At 36.6% G+C, this 15,732-nt stretch overlaps 1 protein-coding gene across 1 annotated transcript in view; it reads right to left on the bottom strand.

Annotated features, from left to right (window-relative positions):
* Positions 1-5,124, bottom strand: part of LOC129275072 (beta,beta-carotene 15,15'-dioxygenase-like) — a 52,607-nt gene extending 47,483 nt beyond the window's left edge. Inside the window, exon 1 of the mRNA XM_054911851.2 lies at positions 4,986-5,124. Within this exon, the coding sequence (XP_054767826.1) occupies positions 4,986-5,124 (139 nt within the window). The remainder of the gene's footprint in view (positions 1-4,985) is intronic.
* Positions 5,125-15,732: the final 10,608 nt, after the last annotated feature.

Here is a 15,732-nt window from a genome sequence, read left to right as displayed (position 1 = left end):
TCCTTCAAAATTGAGTATATTATATACATACATACATACATAAATTTGCCTCCTCGAGAGCATTATCATTACCTCTATTCTTATCTTTTAAGGTTCCTTTTAAACAGAATAAATGTGAAAATATAGACCCGTCAAATCAAGAAGCCCAGTGTTTTAAAATGCTATCTCGGCAATAATCTTTGTCTGGGCATAATGATCTGATCCCAGTTGCATTTTGCTCGAATCCAAAATTATGAGCCCTAAAGTTATTCTTCTGTCACATCTCATGATTATCATGGTGTCGGATTGATGTGTTTTATAATACAGGGAGATTACTGCGTGCGTGTGTGTTTGGAAGAGGAGTACATCAGGGATACCGACTATCTTATCTATTCATGCATAAATTTCGCTCTTTCCTTTGAAACCTATAACGTCTTTGATAACATCTAGAGTGCAAAATGCTTGAAGCAAAATATAATTCACGTATATGATATTGTAATAAATTATATAAAAGACTACCACATTATCAATGATTGATTATTATCAACATTCTACACAGCTCCCAGTTTCGATTGCGACAAATATAAACGACATCACTGACCACATCGATATTTGTTTATTATGCATCATTTTTGTTACATTAAGCCTGCGGGGTTGGCCGGAGTGTAAATATTGGTGGTAAATAATGTTTTTTTTAATATAAAAATGGAAAATAGTGTGAAATGCAGGGAACATTCTTCTTGAATATTTTCAGGTAATCAGCCCAGGTGTTTCTCAATCATATTCTAGCATTTCCCACATCCCAGCATTTACAAATTTTACCCGGTATTTAGCAACTGGACGGGAAATACCTAAATTTTCCGAGGATTGCCAACCGACTTTACTACATAATTCATATTTATTGAAAGCTTCCCACTAATCTTTAAATAGTATTCTTCTAATATCAATATGGATATTGAGGCCTTTGACAGTGTTTGCCACAATTTTTTATTTCACCCCCTAAAAAAATTCAGACATCGCTCTCAACAACTTCATTTTTTATATGAAAAGAGGCATTTTGCCCAATTTATTTCTACCTTTTTCTATTGGTCATTGAGATTATGGCACGTTCTGTGCGTCAAAACAATCTAATAAAGGGTATTCCTTATTTGGATGATGAAGCCAAAATATCTTTATATGCTGAGGACTCAGTTTGTTTTACAGATGGGTCAGTAGAGATGGGTCTGTTTCGTTGTTGAATACTATGAACTTTTTTTAAGAAGAGAAATTAGTTGAAGAGATTTATTTGGCATGTTAGCTGAACATGCTAGTACGTTAGTGCTTCTATACATACAATCAATGCAGGAATAAACTTCAATTATAAATGAATTTGATACTGTTCAAATCGTGTCGAGAGCGGAATAGTGGAACGGGATCGCATTTAGCTCCCTTCGTTGTCCTCCATTCTCTTCAACTAATTTCTCTTCTTTATAAAAAAGGTTTACAGTAATCAACAACAAAACAGACCGCTTCTAATCACATGACATCATCTGAACAAGCCCCAGTTTGGAAACAGTGACGACAGTGTTACCCGCTGTGTTGTCATGGTAACTGCTGCCTACTCGATCTGATGCGCTCTAAAAGATTCAATCTAATCATTTCATGCTTAATGCGAAGTAGTGACCTCGCAAAGCCAGCTTTGCCGTAAATTAGCATTTTAAAAACAACTTTTCTTCGAATTTGTCCAATAGCATGAATAGCTGACTCTATAAGACCCGGTGCCACTTCCATTGACGAATAGATACCAGGCGCGACCATGGGGTTTCGAAAAGCACCCTAAACAAGTATTTTCTATATTCTGAAAAATGCACCCCTTAACAATTATGTATTGGCGTGTGAAACCATACCCTTAACAAGTTAAAAACAAAACGGTACCTTTGACAAGTATTCCCTGGATTGACCCCCTAAACAAGCCAGTACAGCGATATTTTACTTGTTGTGTCACGGACGATCACGGACGGCGGCTTTACATTTACTTGCATTGGGTTTAGTACTGCCCTCCCTCCCACACCTCGCTCAAATCTGACTCTAAACATTTAGTATTGGGGCAAAAAGTACATCCTTTATAAAGCATTTTAATCTTTTTACACCCTCGTAAATTTGACCGTAAACACGAAGCTTTCCTAGCGAAATATATACACTTTTTCAGTATCTAATACCCCTTTCATAAACCGAATTATGCGGATAATATCCGCATAATTTGGTCGTAAAATCGGAGCGGGACCAGAGTTATCCGCATTATTTCGATGCTGCAATTATCCGCATAATAGCGGCATCGGGACCAGATTTTTACTTCATGAACGCATTTCCAAAGTAATGCGGATAATTGCCATGGTGCGGTCACAAAGGTCACCCTTTTCCAACACAACCCCATGCATCGGAGGGGGCGTGTGCAGTTGCCATGACAATTATCCGCCTTTTTCAGGTCGGGTGCTCGTAAAAAAATAGTGCGTATTATTTTTGGAGTTTGTGAATGCAATTTTTATTGAATTATCCGCGTTACTCTTATACCCCTTTCATAAACCCAATAAAACCTATCCTCCAATTAGCCGCCTAAGAGTAATGCGAATAATTCAATAAAAAGGCGGATAATCGTCATGACAACTGGACACGCCCCCTCCGATGCGGTTGTGTTGGAAAAGGGTGACCTTGTGACCGCACCATGGCAATTATCCGCATTATTTGGAAATACGTTCATAAACTCAAAATATTGTCCCGATGCCGCTATTATGCGGATAATAGCAGAATTAGAATAATGCGGATAACTCTTGTCCTCCTCTGATTTTACGACCAAATTATGCTGCTATTAGCCGCATAATTGGGTTTTATTGGGTTTATGAAAGGGGTATTAGGCGGATAATTGGAGGATGGGTTTGTGAAAGGGGTATTAGTGCATTGACACCCTTGTTACGTTACCTACGTAACGTGCCCAATCATGAAAAAGAGATCCTTTTTACGCGTTTCTAATTTGGTCGCGCCTGGTACCCACTCGTCAATTGAAGTGGCCCCTGGGCTCTGAGTTCTCTTTTGAATTCCGTATTGAAACGAGGACAAAAAAAATGACAAAAACCATTCATAGCTTTTCCTATACAAATACATTTATGAACAGACGTCAAAAATATTGCAATCCTATTACAAACCAGACAAAACATGTTATGCATTATGCATTACATATTGACCTACTAATATATTTAATTAGCTCAACCGTACCAGTTGGAGTTGGGAACAATTACATTTACATTTGGTATCTGTGTCTGGGGTTACTAATAACACATGCATATAAAGACATGGATGATTTTGTACAATAGAAAAAATCGAGAAAAACAATTGGCTGTTTACGTATTAGTTAGGTTATTGGAATGAATACGGTAATTATTGTTCAATTTGAATTACAATTTTTTTGTGTGTATTCAATTTCATTCCAGCCAATTCAGCACACTTTAAGGAGAATGCGGGTCTGCGAGGGGATTCTATTCCAAGTTTTGGGATATTGATGGCGTTTAAACAAACCGTCTGGATACAGGAAACAATCAAAATCCAGCCATTTTAAAGAATTTCGGATCAAATTATATTTTATTCACTACCAAAAATGTGATTTTTTTTTTACTTGCGCACCTATTCAACATTGGGGAAACTATTTTAAAGGGTTTTTTGACAGTGTGAGGATTAGAAATACTGAATATTCTAGCAAAACCCTCCAAAGTAGCTAGTAAACTGTAACAAAATAAAATTTTATAGTCTTAAATTGGGGTACAATTTACAGAGGAGGAAAAGGGTAGTCGCAGAAAGCTACATGTATATGTTAACCGGACATGGTGGCTCAGTGGTGAGCGTCCGCCTCATGAACGGGAGGTTGTGGGTTCGATCCTCGGCCGAGTCATACCAAAGACTGATAAAAATGGGACCTTCTGCCTTCTTGCTAGGCGCTCAGCATTTAGATTAAAGAAGTGTAATAATATTATGTTATGCAGGGCCCGCTGGTAGAGCAGTTTTCCTAATTGAAGTAGCTACCCTGGGTAAATAAAACGTTATTATTATTATTATGTATAAAAAACGAAATGATCAGGAATTTGGGGTGATGGAAACGAAAGCCAAATACCCGCGCTATTATTTCGCACAAAAGAAGATCTTTCCCGGGAAAGCTCCATAAACTGGGTTTCCAAACTGCACAAATTCCAGTCAGTCAAAATGATATGCCGCCCTTTCACACGGTAAAAATCGTAAATTGAATGATTCCAGTGAAAAATACGGCTATATAATGACGAATATTTAGCACGTGTGAAACCACACTAGAACATATTCAGAATCACGAACGCTAATGATCATCATTACAATGGTCACACGTGAATCTTGAATCGTCATTAGCCTTATTTTTACTGGAATCATCATTCAAATTACTATTTTTTACCGTGTGAAAGGGCGGCAAGATGATTTAAGATTCACGTGTGAAAAGGCCCTTAGTTACATTCCCATTCTGTGTCATAAAAACAATTCCTTAAAATTGATTTACTATTTACCATAACAAGATCCTTTAGTGAACAAAGCAGGCTTAAACATCAAATGAAAGCGTTTATTCATTCTCGAATGGACGTTATTGTTTTTATACAGAGAAAATAAAACTATAAAGGGGGTTCCCTCCCGGATGAAGGTGAATTTTGGTAAACCCCTCCCCCAACCACGGACCGTATGGTCCATGATGATACCAACCGAATTTCCAAGGGGTGCTGTTCAGCAAATCCAGCACCCCGTTTTCCAGACGGAATGGTTTTATAAGCAATACAGTATTGTCTGCAGAGATAAAGTCAATAGTGCACACACGTACTGTATTTGATGAATTGGCCTGAAGCAAAAAAGCAATGCTTGTAAAAACTTGCCTGATCTTAAAAATTGAATAATATACATTTGAAAGGCACCTAAGTGATACAGGCCTACACCTATAAAATCAATCGCGGTAAACGAATATTTACCTATGATCTTCGTTTCTATCGGAGTTGATGTCTCCTGTTCAATGGATTGGTATATCTTCTTCAGAAGAGATTTGTCTTCGGTAGTTGTCTTTCCATTTACGAATTTGTCCATTTTGCCTCCATTCACCACTTTTGCCATCGTGCCTGAAAGATATATTGACGAATCTTAATTAGCTCTCTAATGGCTTGTATTCGTCGCGGCGTCTGAAGCAGAAGTACCCCTGATGTGCGATTCGCCCCAATTTTGATCTCACATCGAATAATGTGATGAATATCTGGATCCGTGCGTGAGGCTATCACAAAACCATCGTCAAATTGCCGCGCGCTCTGAAGGTAATATGAGTGATTCGCGGCGATGTGTTGATTTCTTTTCGGCTTGATAGTAATTTTGTTTGAGCAAATAAATCTAGCTAGGTCTCATGGTCTGTATTGCTTGATTCAAGCAATTCGTAGATCTGAAGAGAGGATTGTTTATCATTAATTGATTTGGATCCAGTGTCCCATTCGAGTGTGTAGTTCCTAGGTCTCCATTAAGGCAGGCGGGCGATTTTCCACCGGGGTGCGTGGTCCACAGTGACCCCTCCTATTGAAGCACTAAACAGGGGCCGCGGAACGGTTTTCAAAGTGGGGGGGGGGGGGGCTGAGCCAAAAGTGGGGGGGGGGCAGACCGTGCAAAAAATCACAATCCTATGGTCATTTTAAAGTTTTTGTACACGGTTTTGGAAAAAAGCCCAGCCCCCCGCTTCCGCGGCCCCTGCTAAATGTGTTCCTGTTAACCCAAGAAGAATCGCCTCTTACAAATTGTCCTCCTTTCATTTTAGAAATACCAGTTTTATACGTTAACTAGTGCCCATTTTCCTTTCCACATATGCACGTACATTCTCGTATATCAGATGGGAGTTAGGAGTTAGAAAAACATTTATTGACACTGACCGGACATTGACCCAGACGGGCTCGTGCTATTAGCCCAATTTTAGCCTTGACCTTCCTTAACTCGTATGCAGCACTCTTTCTCCTGAGGCATACTGCTCTCCGGGACTGCTCTTTGAAAATATGTAAAGGTCAGTCCAGCCCGACAAGGATTCAATTTTTAAATATATAGGGAAAATTAAATCAATTTAATGAAAATATCATCAAATCGCCTAATAAAGAAAGTGATTACATTTCAACATTATTTTGTATAAAGCAAACAATAAACTAACAGTACAACCTATGCAATTGTGAGAGCAAGGAGTTTGAAGAGATGGAGAACCATATCCAATACAATCACTTTAACGCCATTTTGATGCCGCGAAAATGAAATATGTCACTAATAGGCCCTATATGCTTCATTTGATTTTTTTTACTGTTCAATTTTGGACAAAAGATTCCTGCCTAACTGCGAACTTACTGACCAGTTACAAAATGAAATATGCTATTGCAATGTTAATTTACTTTTTGCTGTCCCTGGCACATCTGCAAAAATCACAATCAAATGGTAATTTTTACGTTTATGTACATAACGGTTTGGGAAAAACGTGGGGGGCTGAAGCCCCCCCCCCCCCCTTCCGCTTTCGCGGCCCCTGATGGACAAAATTCACTTCTCAGAGGCATGAACTTTTAGCATCACATGTCGCCACCAAAGGCTTCATCGCATCCGTGTATTCTTTTGTACTTCAGGTGGAAGCTATATTTTGCATTTCGTTGTCAGTCCATCCTTTTTTTACCTCCATGGTTAGAGCCGCTGATGTCATACGTCATTATGATACGCGCTATACAAAAACTGTTTATTATTATCATACATATTTTTTTTAGAAAACAAAGTCGTGAGGAACCAAAGCGAGCGAGTGAATTTGTAATGAAAACTTAATTTCGAAACAAATTTTGAAATAATAATCGAAAATGGAATCACATTTCTCATCTTCCATTTTTTCCCCTTTTCTCGAAACCCTTATCTTTGGGGTGGAGGGGTCGGGGCTCCAAGCCTACAATCTATACACCAGCGGCATTATACAGATAGGATCCTTTTACATCTCAACACACCCATACGCCCCAAGATGTTGATATGTCTCGGGTAGTCTTATTTTTTATCTGGGAAACTTAATTTTAGGCGAATCAATTAACATTTTACAAGCAGTTATGAAGTAAGCTTTAATGTTTTTGTAATCAAGGTCATGTAAACTTTTGCTACAGTCGTTTAGAAATGGGAGGGGGGGGGCTTGCGATGGCTTGAAGGGGTATTTTTCAACAAGAGGGGCGTTTTCGAGGTCCGTAATTTGCCCCTTTCCAATCGCCTAAGCTATTGTTTCTAATGCGTAACAAGACTTAGGAACCAGCAAAATTTACGAGCAGACTTTTTCGGACAATGATATAACCTTATTTAATTTTTTATAAAACACTGATCATAAAGAGTCCGATGCGGTGTTGGAAACGGTACTTTCTAGCAAACAATATAACACTTAAGAATATTATATATTTTCTAAAAAGGAGGAAAAAACATTATTTGATACAAATCACGACTGAAAATAGAATGTCAATCACTTAAAAAAAAATTGTAATTTTGACTATGTTCCAGTTTATTGCGGATATCGTGAGATCAAAGTATAAGAAATAATGTTAGGAGAGGCAAAACAGTGAGAAATTCCCATCCCCGAAATTTTGAAAACTTACACTTTTTACTTATTTTTTTCTTGAAATCACAAAAAGTGTAAATCCTTCAATTCCACTGTAGAAAATGCAAAAAACGCTCCCATGACAAGCTCGGTCACTTCGCTCCTTCGCTTTAGAATTTCTTCAAAAAAATTGTATGCGTCTCCCCCTAAGTTAAATGAGTTATTTCAAATAGACAATTTACCCATACCGTAATTATAAGTCTAAATATTTGTGAGAAAGTGCAATCAATGAGTATTTTCACAATGCCTGACCACTACCAGCTATAGTCTTGGGATTTGGAAAAGGATCGACAAATTCTAGCTAAAGATCATGACCAACCGTACTTAAACTCGTAACTGTATGGCTACCTCATTGACCAAACATAGTGTATATTACACTTATACTGCCCCTATAGCTCTCTCTATCTCTCTCCCTCCCTTTCTTTACATTGTGTGTTTCCTTCAGTTTTCGTTTCGTTTTTTCTGACTCTTTTGTTCTTGAGCTAATCAGTCTATATGCTATGAGAATTTAAGTGGACTGAAATAATTCTGGAATTAAACGGGCAAATGTAAATATTAATTAGTAAACGGTTTAACAATTAATGTAGACCTAATCAGAAGTGCGATGTACTGCATAATCCACCAGCAGTTTCTATTGTTTTTTTTATAGATCAAGTGAAAAGGCATATTCAAATAACAGTTTCGTGTATATATATTTATGTTAAAAAAGGATAATAAAAAATGTATTGCGAATGTATTTTTTTCGAAATGCCGACTGACATTCATGCCTTATTATCATATGTTAGTGGTGAGTATTAAAACTAAAACCATTCAAACTTGCGCGAATTTCAAAGATTATTGTCGATACCTGACATAATCATATTGAAAGATGTGATAAGGAGACCTAGTTTTGAACCATAATCCTATCACCTTGGACTTATATAGACAATGCTTACATGTACATGTTTAGTATGTCATGTTTTCATCTTTAACATGCGTGATGCCATGCGTCAAAAGCTCACCTTCACAATGAATAATTGTGTGATCAAAATAAAAAAAGATTCTGATATTATGTAAGGATTGAAAGCTTATGTTCAGGACTTATGCTGCAGCCCCTCACATCAAATGGTTTCAGAATCCAAAGTCACAAAATGCTCATGCTAAATAAAGTTCAGAATATACCGGGACATCCCTAGGAGGAAGGGGCGGTGCTCCATTCATTTAAAATTTTGACGTCAATCATGTGGCTTCTTTGTGATTGAGCCAATCAATAAAAATGCAAGTGAAGACAGATGTAATATACGGGGAAGTAATCCCATATCACATTTTTATCGGTCTTTCTAATTCTATTGCCATTTTTGTTTTTACTTTGGATACTGGAACCATTGATGTGAGGTGATATAAACTCTATGTGGGTGAAAGTTCGATGAGTTTCTTTTGGAACCCAGTTTATATATAGGCCCCTATAATTATAATGTTCGGTTTAGTTTAGTTTAGTTCACTCCAACGATGTTGTAGGACTAAGCTTGTTCATCGATCAAAGTAGAATGTCTATTGCTGCTCTCCTTCAGACAAGGGTGAGGTTGTTATAAGAAGAGAGAAAAAAAAAATGTTTGATTATAATGTGGGTGTGTATCATGGCAGAACTATGAGCGACTGTCCAATTTTGAATACCAATGCAATTATCATCGCCCCAAAACGGTCAAACAAAAGAAAACGTCCTTAAACATTAAAACGTCCTTGCCATTAAAACAATTCACTCCAACGATGAGCGACTGTCCAATTTTGAATACCAATGCAATTATCATCGCTCCAAAACGGTCAAGCAAAAGAAAACGTCCTTAAACATTAAAACGTCCTTGCCATTAAAACAATTCACTCCAACGATGAGCGACTGTCCAATTTTGAATACCAATGCAATTATCATCGCTCCAAAACGGTCAAACAAAAGATAACGTCCTTAAAAATTAAAACGTCCTTGCCATTAAAACAATTCGTAATCGTATTGTCGCAACACACGACCATGACGACCTCTTCTCAAATTTAATGTAAAACATGTTGTTGTTTTAGCTTATACGGCGCGTATCATTCATTAGTGAATATTTGCGCAAGCATAATTTGCAGTAATTTTTTTATATAACTTTTTCTGTACTTAAATCAATTCAGTAAAAGAAGGTATAGCGCTGCATTATTTGCGCAATTTTGGGAGAATCACAACAGACGGTCATCACAAATCACTTAACCACTTTAGATGTATCACATGTATGGGTTAACTAGTCTGCGGGCACAGACTATTCGCAATTTCGCAATTCGCATAGCGCATAATGGAGTCTGAAGTGGTGAGACTAGATTCACAATGTACACTGTGTCCGGGTAAATGTGGCTTGCTCGATCTATTTGACACGACAAGTTATATTAGAGTCTAGTCTTCACTCTTATCTATACATCGTTTTGGTTTTAGTGTCAAATTTAAATTTGTGCTTGAGAACTATGGATTAACACCATTGGGTCTACTATCGTCTTGGTCTGATCTGTCGTTTTGGTAAACTATAGGCTACTTGGTTTAGTCTAATTCTCAAGTCAGTCAATTTCCCACAATCTGGTATATTTTCCTCTTCACTTGGCTAATAATCTTATTATTATGCTTTTTATTGTGCTCTTTTTCCCTGTGCCACCCTTTTCAACTTCGCTCCGCCGCCCCTGATGACATGCAAATGAGACGGTTGATGATGTTCCTCACTGACTATTTCTTTTGGTTTTATTGTTTGAATTGTACAACACTTCATTTTTTTTTATACAGATTTGACAATAAGGAGCGACTTGACTGAAGTACTAGACAATGGTAATTCGACATGTTCAAGGAGGAATTAATAAAATACAAAATAAATAGTGAGTGGATGATGTCATCAGTCTCCTCATTAATGCATAACTACCAGTATGTGCATATGTTTTGTGAAAAATAAGAGCAACTTTAGAATGTCATAATTAACTTTCTTATTTTAGATCCGATTTTGATTAAATTGTCTTATGCTTGTTGGATTTTCTCTTTTTATTCAAATTAACTTTTTGTTGGAGTGCATGGACTTGTCCTTTAACAACATTTTACCCAGTGGCGTAACAGGCGGGGGCAGGCCGACTGCCCCCTTGGTGGATTTCACCGGGAAATTAAAAAAAAACCGGAAAATAAATAAAGAAAGAAAGAAAGAAAGGGAAGAAAATGAAAAAAAGGTGAGGGAAAGGGAAAGGTGGAAAAAAAATTAGAAAAAACACAAAAAGGGAAAACGGAAGGAAATCCAGAAAAGGAAGGAAAGAAGAACATGACTGTGATAAAGAACAAATGCGAAGAAAGGGAAATAAATAAAAAGATGACAAAATAGCAAATAAAAGCATGAAATGAAGGGAGAATGGAAGGAGGCAAAAATTTATCTGGAAAATGAAGAAAAGTGACTATAGAAAAAAGAGAAGAAGTTAAAAACACGACCGGGCTGCCGAGGAGTGGAAATAAAGAACGGGAAGAAAGATGGATGGCATATAACATTGTGTATGAAGTCTATTATAAGCTTGCTAAATATTATACAATAATGGGTGCAATTAGGACAAAAAAGGCAGCCAAGGGCTAGACATATTCCCCTGTTATATACGTTATACGACCCTTCTAGCTGCTGATTTATGACGCAGCTGCGTTGAATTAATGTCTTGTGTAAAAACTATTTACATATACACCCCAATTTGATTAAATCCCGGGGGGCCACTTACATTGACGAATGGATACCATGCGCGACCAAAAAAAACACGTAAAAAGGATGTCCTTTTCACGATAGGGCACGTTACGTACGTAACGTGATAAGGGAGTCAAAAACACAAAAATAATGAAAAAAGGGTGTCTATTTCGCTAGGAAAATTACGTGTTTAGGGTCGAATTTGCGGGAATGATAAAACAAAATTAAAATGTTTTATAAAGGATGTCCATTTTGCCCCAACACTTCGTGTTTAGAGTCCGATTTGCGCGAGGTGTAGAAGGACTGGTCGTACTAAACCAAATAAGGTAAAGCCGACGGCCGAAGGACCCGTAACAATAAAACATTCCTGTACTTGTTTAGGGGTTCATTTCAGGGAATATTTGCCAAGAGTATCGTTTTGTTTCCAATACTTGTAAAGGGTAGGGTTTCACACGCCAATACTTGTTAAGGGGTGCATTTTCAGAATATGGAAATTACGTGTTTAGGGTGGATCTCGAGACCCCATGGTCGCGCATGGTATCCACTCGGGAATGGAAGTGGCCCCCCCGGGGATTAAATAGCGGTCATCTGTAAGGTTTAAAATGGCTTACGGGTCTCCGCCCGGACCCCATCCAATTAGCAGTGCATGGCGTATACGTTCTACATCCAAAAATAACAACAACAAAAACAAAAAAAAAGGGGGGAAGGAAAGAAAAGCAAAGGAAAAGTGTAAGATATGATGTTATTTTCTAAATATATTATGTCAAAATCTTATTCAAAGTGAGATTATCATGAAAAGGTAATTTTTTTTGGCTCGCTCGTGTGGCAACTTTTTGCCACACCCGCCATACTGTGTCCCTCTTTTTTTTTACTCACTTATGCTACTGCCGCATACAGAGCTTCGCCCTAATGCCCTAACATAAAAAAAATCATGTTCACAGTGGCGTACAGAAAAAGGAAAAGGGTGCAAGATAATAGTATTTTCTCATTATATTGTAAAAATCTATCACAAAATTTGATTTTTGTTTTAAAAAATGTCAAAAATTTTGCTAGCTCGCTTCGCTCTCTCGTAACGTTTTTTTAAATAAAAAACATATCCTGCCCGATACACAATATCTGGACCCCCTCAAAATTGTTGCCTCATTACGCCACTGCCTGTTCATGACCTGGAAATGTTTGGCTCTTGCCCCCCCCCCCCCCTCCCGCAACCGACCCCTAGCTGTTACGCCCCTGATTTTACCACATCTTTATTTCAGCAGTGTCTTTATTGAAGCAAATACAAACGAGCAGCCTTGTTCAGTACCAATTCAAGTCCAGCTACTCAAAATCTGCCATGGAAAATATAAGTGTAATCTTGTAAAATAGGCCCACTTGCAATATTTATGTTACAACAAAACAACTAGCGCTACTTTGACTCTAAATTCATTTTCTATAATTATCATCAAAACTTGTCTCCAAACGTATATCCTAAGGTTCCAGAGTAATTTATAACGCACGTACAGTCAATGAGAGACCACACATATAGTGTGTGTGTGTGTGTGGGGGGGGGGGGTAGGTGAAACCCCTATTTCAGTCAAAATACACATTTTGATCGATTTCTTCCCCCCCCCCCCTCCTCCCCACTCTCTCTCTTGGAAAAGCTATATAGGACCACAAGCAACTTATTGTTTCCTATCACACTCTTGAATTTCTGATACACCATGAATGTACTATAATGTATTGTGCATTTAAATTTACTATAGTTGCCGTACAGATGGGGGCTTGCCAGCTTAAATATTGGCCACACGAGGGTAATGTGTCAAACCAATTTGGGGCGGTATTTTACCCAATGCCAGGATAATTACACTAATGCAACTTGTAAAATCATCAAAGAGGTAATGGGAACAAAGACAGACCCCCCGCTTACATTAAATGGTTCTAAAATTGACTCTGCTTCATGCATATTCATTTATTTCATTTTTCACAAATATCCGACCCGAACTTTCAAGCAAAATTAATGGCCCATATGCGCATTTCACCGATTATCTCCCAGAACCTAATCCTTTTTTTTTTCTTGAACCCTACGGACCCCACTGATATTATCAATATTACACGGTGAGTAACAGCTCAAAAATCTCAAGGGCATGATAGAACTAGCATGTATCTTTTAAGATAAATAATTCACCCAATTGCTTATCCTCTTACACTGTAAAAAATATTGGGTAAAATTTTAACCAGCACGAGGGTAATTATGCGTCCAACCAATTTGGGGCAGTATTTAACCCAATGCGGAAGCATATTGTCCAGTATTAGGTAAAAAAAAATAAGCAGCAATTACTTTAGAATGGGCAAAAGTTTTTATCACACTGGATAAATAAAGATGCCCAAAAGAAATGCCCAATGTTGGCTACATCATTACCTCCATGGAGCATTTTTACCCACTATTTTTAGAGTGTATATAGTCACATTTTTAATAAATCATTATCACAAGGCGTTTTTCCTGATTTTTTCAAAATCGCCAAAATCAATCCAATAAAAAAAAAAAGATATCCTCATGAAATTAGTAATTATCGCCCCATTTCTCTTCTCCCAACTATACCAATTATCTTAGAAAAATAGTATATAACAGACTTTATAAATTCATCAACAAACACAATCTGCTAAAATTCCAATCTATAAGAGAGTAATTCGCATTTGTACAGGATCGCATTAAAATTGGCCCACACTGGTCCTTTATTTTTTGTTTCAAATAAAAAACACTAAAAATTACTGACATGTATACTTTTCAAGTAGCTATCATTATTTTTTTCGTCAAAGTGAAGTATATGCTCACATCTTTTTTTTTTGTTCTAAGTTATGTATTATGTATTGCAAACGATGTAAATACTTTTGATGATGTATCATTTTGAACATCGAAATAAAAATAAAACAAACAAACAAAATTAGCTTTTTAAAGGGAAATTTGATTATTATTTCTTTAAAGGACAAGTCCACCCCAACAAAGAGTTGATTTGAATAAAAAGAGAAAAATCGACCAAACATAACACAGAAAGTTTCATTAAAATCGGATGTAAAATAAGAAAGTTGTGACATTTTAAAGTTTCACTTAATTTCACTAAATAGTGATATGTACATCCTGGTCGGTATGCAAATGAGGAGACCGATGACGTCATCCACTCACTGTTTCTTTTGTATTTTATGCATTTTATTATGTGAAATATGAAATATTTTATGTTTATGATTATGATTGAAGCATTGAACTCTCATCAGTGTTATATCTTACCATTATGCTTCATTTCAAAATTAGGATGCAAGTCAGATTTGACCTCCGCTGATCTCTAGATGTCAAAGACCTTAAGGTCAATGACCTCAAAATATCAGAAAATTTATGTTTTGCAACATTAGCTCATGATAACAATAGTAATAATGAAATCAGAATCATTCAATATTGACTTTCAAGGTATCCTGATATTTTAGAAAGAATTTTGTGGGTTATGAGCTTTGACCTTTGAGCCCTGGAGAGCTAGAAAGGGTCAATGACCTTAACATTTTGGAATATTGACGCTAAGCATCACTGTTTTATGATAAACAGTCCTCTCGTGTAAAAGATGCAATACTCTTTATTACAACACAGTGCATCTCCATGAAGTATCCAAAATGACTGAAGTCCAGAAAAATCCAAGTGGTGGAAAGGCGTCTAATTTGCATCAGAAGTGATCCAAAGTGATTAATCGTAGTAGTACAAACACTGGTCTGATCATAACACTAATTCAATTCAATGGCATTTATTTTCTCTTTCAATCTTTTTACGTTTATAATGATAGTACAATATACATATTTACAAAATATACCATTTAAATCATTTTTTATAATACAATAATACCAAATCGAAAGGGAAGGAGATCAACTAAAAAGCAGAGCTTGTAGGGTGAAGGCCCCTTTTATAAGTACATTTTATGAACAAAAAATAAGATAGAATAAAGAAATAAACTATCTATGTATATATGTTTATATATATATACATATATATAATGAATAAAATATAAATAAACAAATAAATAATTTTCTTCCCATTCGTCAAGTGAAACAAAGATTAATTCCTCCCTGAACGTGTGGAATTAGCATTGTTCAATATCATATGGTTCTGTCAAGTTGGTTCTTATTGTCAAATCTGTAAAAAAAATGAAATATTGTATAATTCAAACACTAAAATACAAAAGAAATAGTGAATGAGGGACATCATTGACTGACTCATTTGTATGTCACTGAGTTGTGCATATCACTGTTTTGTGAAAAATAAATGAACTTTAAAATGTCATAACTTTCTTATTTTACATCCGATTTTGATGAAATTTTCAGCGTTTTGCTAGTTTGATTTTTCTTTATTTAATCAAATCTACATTTTTCTGGGATGGACTT

The sequence above is a fragment of the Lytechinus pictus genome, chromosome 2 (genome assembly GCF_037042905.1).
Source record: "Lytechinus pictus isolate F3 Inbred chromosome 2, Lp3.0, whole genome shotgun sequence".
Taxonomy (NCBI): Eukaryota; Metazoa; Echinodermata; class Echinoidea; order Temnopleuroida; family Toxopneustidae; genus Lytechinus; species Lytechinus pictus.
This window is presented reverse-complemented; position numbering and strand designations above follow the sequence as displayed.